Here is a 6,993-nt window from a genome sequence, read left to right on the forward strand (position 1 = left end):
AATCGGCTTAAAACTGTAGGTCCTCTATATCCTTGAAAACATTACTCGCACAGGAATGGTTGAGAGTTGTTAGTAACTAGGCCCTAGTTCTAAACGGACTGTTGCGCCACCTTACTTACTTACTAAAGGTGGCGCTACAGTCCTATGTGAACAAGGGCGTCAAAGAACAAAATTTTCCATCTACTTTGGTCCCCGGCTAGATGTCACCAGTTTCGCACTCAAAGTTGGATGCGGTCATTTTCGACTTTTGCGCGCCACCTTATCCGCGGTCTTCCTCTACTGCGCTGTGCTGTAGGTGTGGGTTCGAAGACTTTTCCTGTGGGAGCATAGGTTCACATCTTCTACCCTTCTGGCTAAGTCAGCTCGTCGTTCCATCTTCTCCTCCACTCCCCTCCGATGCGTTACGGGACTGCAGATCACACGAAGAACTTTTCTCTCGAACCGATGCAAGGTGCTTTCATCCACTTTTGTCATAGTCCACGTTTCTGCACCGAATAATTGGACGGGGATGATAATCGTCTTATATAGAGAGACTTTGGACCTTCGAGAGAGTACTTTGCCACTCAATTGCTTAAATCCATTTTTGACGCCTTTGACTCAATACTCACAAAAGCCTCCGGTTATGTCAATGTCATCAGCATATGCTAGTAATTGAACCGACTGGTGGTGTTAAAAAATTGCATGGCAGCGCATCACCTTGTCTTAAACCTATTTTGACATCGAAAGGTTTTGTTAAATTGTTTCCAACCTTTGAATTCCTCATAGTGTTCCAGCACAAATGGACGAGTTTGGCAAGGATGCCATATCTAGACTTGGCTCTATAGAGCTGGATCCTGTAGATGCTGTCATATACGGCATTGAAATCGATGAAAAGATGATAGGTGTCGATTTGGTGTTCTTGGGTTTTTGCAGGACCTTCCGTAATGTTGAAAATTGATCGACTGTGGACTTTCCTGGTCCAAAACCACACTGATAAGGACCTATTAGGTTGTTGACGATGGGCTTTAGACGTTCACATATTACGGCAGAAAAGATTTTATAGGCGATGTTAAGTAGACTGATTCCTCTATAGTCGGCAGTTTATTGGTCGGGAGGACGGGATTGTTGGCTTTCGTCGTCTATGTTGAATGAATCATCCTGCCTGACAGCGGAATTCGGTTCGTCGTCGCCTTTATACAGTCTGTGGTCCTTCCACATCCTCAGCATTGACTGTGATTCCACTATGATGTTTCCACTTGCGTCTCTGCAGCCTTCGGTTCTAAGTTTATGTACCTGTGAATTTCGTTTCACCTGTTCATAAAACTTTTGAACTTCATTCCTGTATTTAAATCTCTCAACATCTTCGACCACACGCTTCTCATGCCCTCTACTTTTACTTCTGAGAAGTTGGTCCTCTCGACTCTTCCGCTCATCGAGCTCATGCAGCTCTCGTCCTTTTATGCAGCGCCGCTTTGCGCGCCTGTTGTTTGGCTGCATTTGCTGCCGACATTCCTCATCACACCAGGAGTTCCTTATTGGTGGCTGCTTCAAACGCAGCACATAAGAGTCGGCTTCTCTGATTGCCTCTTGGCAATGTTGCCACAGGTTTTTGTTGGCGGCAAAGAACTTCCAGAAAGGTTACTTGTAACTCGGTCGGAAAAGGATTTGGCGATCTATTGCTATTGTAGTAGTTCCACGTTGTACCTTCTCCCAGCATCTCCATGTTTTGCCTTGGGTCTGGAAACCCGAAGTGTTACCGTGGCTACAACGAGGTAGTGATCCGAGTCGATAGTTGCTCCTCGGAAAGTTCGGACATCCATGATGCTGGAAGCGAGTCTGGCGTCAATCGCAATATGGTCAATCTGGTTGACTTTAGATTGATCTGGAGAAGTCCAAGTTCTTTTGTGGATGTTTAGATGTGGAAAACGCGTACTGGCTACCATGACATTTCGCCCCTCAGCAAAATCTATTAACCAGAATCCGTGGTGGGAAGTGTTGTCGTAAAGGCTGTTTTTCAAGATTATTCCACCAAAGATGTCTTCCCTTTCTAGCTTGGCATTAAAATCGCCCAGGACTATTTTAATATCGTTTTGTCTAAGAGCTCGAAGAACATATCTTGGGTGTTGTCATCCTTCTTTTCTGTGTAGGATATCAGGCTAATGTTGCCAAAATTTAGCCTTGATGTGGATGGTCATGAGGCGCTCGTTGATGCACCTATAGCTCAAGACTTGTTGCCTAATTCTGGCTCCAATAACAAATTCGCATCCAAATAAGCGCTGTTGGTTTTCTCGGTAGCAGTAACCATAGTAAATGTCGCAGATTTGCATCCCTTTTTTACCCGGCCATCCCATCGTATTTCCTGGATGGCGTTGATGTCTGCTTTATAGCGGTCTAGGGCCTACGCACGTGGTCCTAACATTCCACGTGCATACCAAAGTTCGTTGTCCTTAATTCGTTTGCGTAGGTTGTCAACAGTTAATCCGTTCTCATCCGATGCTTGTTGGTGCTTCGCAACTGGGAAATTTGTTCGTGGTCAGATCCTTAGTATAACTCCAAGGACTAATAAACCGCTCCTTATAGTCATGGGCTCCGAATAAGTCGAAGAAGCCCTATATGGTGTTCACTAAGTAGTTCAGCCTTACTGGAACTGTATACGCCAACGTTGATTCTATCTGGGGAATTGCCCCTCTGCCATCTGGATAAGGAGAGGTGCCTGAACCGAAACACCTCTCGTTTGCTGCCCCCAGCAACTTTCCACTTTGGTTGGAACCCAATCTAGTTGAGGTACTAGGCCCCCGATGTTCAACCCGAGGAGAGTAGGAGTTACTCCACCTAATAAATTTATTTATTTAATTGAATAAAACTTAAAGAATAAAGAAAATTTAATTACGTTTAGTCAGAATTTTCGTTAAACTTCATCTCTTAAAACAGCAATTTGAGAACTAAGTTAGACAAAATTTAACAATAAAACTAAACAAAGTGTTCGTTTAAGACAACTTTCTTAAATGTCAAAATCTAAACAGTATGTGAAAGTGATGTTTTATTGACTCTCGCGTCATACTGCATTTTAACTGACACTAGACTGACAGCTGTATGCTGGAAATATAATTCAGAATACCAGATATTTGTTCACTTTTTTCTTAAACAAAGTTCGCATATCAACTCTTTTGTTTACAAACAAACATTGAAGTTAAAAGCGAATCTATTCCTTTTAACGTTGTTTTATTTTTCTATTGAAAGACAAAATTCTCTCTTTCACCTTCATCAAAATGAATAATTATATTAATATACAACTCCCTTTCTTTCAACAATGTTGCAGTAGCAAAGAAGTAGAATGTAATGCAATAAATAAATCAACTGACTATATGTGCCTTTCATTTTGATCGAAATCTCGCTTTCAAGTTATGCTGTCTAATTTCTTGTTATTTTGACAAATCAAAGGGCTTAATATGCGGTAAATATAATCTCGGTCCTTTCAAGTATTTTCAAACTGTTACTAAACTTTCAGGAGTTTTAACATGTATCTCTCTAGTACAAGTTATGCCATTCAAACAACTGTCAAATCCAAAATAAGAAAAATCATACACTCATTCCCTGGGTATTGGGATAAAATATAAACAACAAATAAAAAGTAAACAACATAAACATCACATAGCGCGCAACCATTTTAAAAAGACCAAAAACAGCATGTTCGTGTTCACTTTCTGAGATTTTGAATGCATGGCCATTTGCAGGTCTAATTACAAATTACCATCTTGGTCAGGCAATAAATTTCTCATGCTCAATCCGACAGTGTGCTTCTGTCTCTTTATACCGCTCCGTTTTGCTGCACTCCGCACCGTGTTGCCTCTATCTTCGTCATCGTATTCATCGTATTCGTCGTCAAGCCGCCACCGCCTTTAAGTATAGTCATGATTGCCCGCCTGCTGTGCAACAACAACATTTTCCCAAACCATATTAAATGTCTTCCAATTTCTTCAAAGGTACTTTCGATTCATGTGGAATACGATGTGGCTATGACTATAATTTCCCCCGCACTCCATCATTGCATCGTCGTGTGTTTGAGTGGTCCATTTGTGAAAATCCTATGTGCAACATCGTGTAGTAAGTGTGTTTAGTGTAGCCGATGAAACAATGATCGAAGCCAGGTGAGCAATTAAAATCATAGCATATGGCCAATCTAAAGTAACGACCACGATAATTACCCACTGTTTTCCAAGGTACCTGATTGAGACTCTGCTGCTGCTGCTCCTGTTGTTGATGCTTAAGAGGAGGCTGCTGCAAGTCAATAGTCAACTAGCCAGGCCAGCTACTATTTCTGAGATGGCACTATAAGGACTGTGGTGCACATTAAACTGTTAAATATGAAGATAAAGTTACAATATCGCTGGCCAGCATCTTGTTGTTGGCCAAGCTGGTTCAGATCGACTTCGAATTCACTGTTGGCGGCCTTAAGGCGAATATAAATATATATGCAGTGTGCAAATGGGCAAGGCAGCAAACCAAACAAACACTTACGCTATCTTCATTGAACCGAAATATCACACATTAGAGTCTCTGCGTCTGGGAAAAATGTTATTGGTATTTATTAATGCTTAATTACTCTCTTCGACTATCGACGACCGAGGTATGTTATACACCAAGCGAAGATACTGTAAACCTGTGTGCAGGGAACAGCTGCCTCTGAGATCCGGTCCGTGATGCTCCACCGCATCAGATGAGGAAAGGAAGTGCATCTTCGTGAGGTTTAGTTCCGTACACTTGTTGCTTGATTGGGTATAAATGGTTTTGGTTTGGTCTTATTTCACGTCTGTCCTACATGTTTTATTTTCTCTTAAGCAGTTTGCTTTATCATAAACTTAAAAGTTGATGAAAATGTATTTTCCATTTTAAGAAGATGTATTTATGCCAAGACGAAATTAATTTTAATATTCTTTTAAGTATAAATGTATGCCCTTAAAAGACCATTCCATTTAATTGAATTACCAACAAAGCTGAGTAGGTCTTCGTTCATTGTTGAGCAGTTAATAATCTAGTTATGACAAGGTTCATCCTAAATTTAGCTTTCTTTACTTTGGAATTCACAATTCTTCCAAGATTCGATAATAACTTTTGACATGAATTATACTTGATGCTTCAAAAGCAATTGACAAGTAACAAGATGTCTTGGGAACTAAAATATTTAATGATTTATGAACCTTGAATTACTAAAACACTATTGGTTGGATAGAATTGATCAAATGGGTGGTGGGCTTGCAAATTTTAGTACGGAAGTCAATTCGACATTCACTTTTACCAATAATTCCGACACGAGTTGTTGAAAGTATTGGTATTGAAATTATGCTTAAAAATCAAACATCAATACTAACTTTGTCTGTGTACTTTCCTGGTGGAACTTTTTCTGACCTCAAGAGAAAATGCTTAACCCAAGATTGAAAAAAGGTGGTTTTTTGATAGCAAACGCTTGGGGAAATATCTTAACAAGTCTGCCCTTGTCAATTCCAATTAATATTTCTTACCCTCCTTGTCCAACATATTATCCTTCAGGTTCACGTGGTAGTCTTGATTTGTCTGTGTCAAATGTACCATGTCTTAAAACCAAACCAACTTATTTCTAAGCTCTCAGCTCTGACCAAAATCCTGTTTTTGTGACATTTTATGGTCAGATTAAAAGAAATGTGCAATACTTTCAAGATTTAAAAAAGCACACTGGTTTTGCCTTAGAAGACAAATCAATAGGGGCTGATGGTGGTATAAAGTGCCACGTTGTACCACGATGCTTCAATTGATCTTTCACATGCTCGCAGTACCATGCCTCTAAGTCCCTTCCATATGACGATTTGCACCCTGGAAATTTGTGCTATTATCTGAATGGAGTTCCTCACACGAATGGAGTTCTGCTTGTGAACTTTGTGAAAGCATTTAAAAATGCCTACGTTAAAAATACAGTCGCTAGTTCAATATGAACCGCTTTGTCGCTAAACATACGAAAATAAGAACGTACGTTTCAGTTGCAGTCTTTGATCGTTTTGCGCCTAGACGTAGCAGGAATGGAGAAATGAACGATGTCGAGTAACACGATACTTTGGTAGATCACCCATTCTCTGTATTGCTACCTTACCTCGTTGTAAGTGACATGTGACATATTTATGAATGAATGATTTTACAAGTACCCGGCCTCCTATGATCCAATGCGTTTGTCGAATGATCTGCAACATTAAATGCACACCTTCATGTAAAGTTGTGCTATGTACTTCAGCAAACAATCATATACGATAGTTCGGCTTCTATCGATAGGATAATTGGAAACTTTTGACTCGCATCCAATGTCGACCGTTTGATCCGGCCACCAAATCGCAAAATGATGCCTTCATCGAGAAATGCATTCAATGAACTGAGTGTGCTGGAGCCTGGTAAGTTCTTCACCTGATTGCATGATTCTATATCACGTTTGTACCATTGCCTTTGATCTAAACGTGTCAATACTTGCATTGCCTGATGTAATCGTTCCACGCTGCAAATGTCGGAACCGTATGTTATTCGCTTCTTGCAGCCAGCATAAAGTGCGTTAAGAATATGAACCATCCTCCGTTTTATCTTCGTGAGGGAATTCGTTCGATCCAGAAAATTGATCGCCAGACCATCTCGGCGTCGGGTCATGAACAAGCCGTATGTTCTATGCGTGTATGAGTCACAACCGGTAACCTCTCTTCGTGTGGTAAGTGTTGAAGACCATCTTGTGAGTATAATGACTTGACGTATAATCACTTGACGTACTTTATAGATTACATTGTTGAAGAAAACCAGGGCCCGTCCACCAGAGTGTATGAGCCTGAAGCTGCGAAGGTGTTGACCCTCGACTAGCACAATCTGCTGGATTATGTGCCGTAGTAATATGATGCCCTCTAGACGGTTCACTATGCGTTGTTGTGTTGTGCGTTACTCACCCTGTAGCCATGCCAAAACGATTGTTGAATCAGTCCACCGAAAATATTCCACATTCATCATTTCCAT

At 40.8% G+C, this 6,993-nt stretch overlaps 1 protein-coding gene across 1 annotated transcript; it reads right to left on the reverse strand.

Moving 5' to 3' along the window:
- Positions 1–6,234: 6,234 nt before the first annotated feature.
- Positions 6,235–6,639, reverse strand: LOC129940424 (uncharacterized). Its single transcript, XM_056048747.1, has one exon. The coding sequence runs from the start codon at positions 6,637–6,639 to the stop codon at positions 6,235–6,237; it is 405 nt and encodes a 134-aa protein (XP_055904722.1).
- Between the last annotated feature and the right edge of the window lie 354 nt (positions 6,640–6,993).

The sequence above is a fragment of the Eupeodes corollae genome, chromosome 1 (genome assembly GCF_945859685.1).
Source record: "Eupeodes corollae chromosome 1, idEupCoro1.1, whole genome shotgun sequence".
NCBI lineage: Eukaryota > Metazoa > Arthropoda > Insecta > Diptera > Syrphidae > Eupeodes > Eupeodes corollae.

Excerpts from the sequence above, each read along its gene's own strand:
- LOC129940424 (XM_056048747.1), bottom strand. The coding sequence starts at position 6,639 with ATGACCCGACGCCGAGATGGTCTGGCGATCAATTTTCTGGATCGAACG.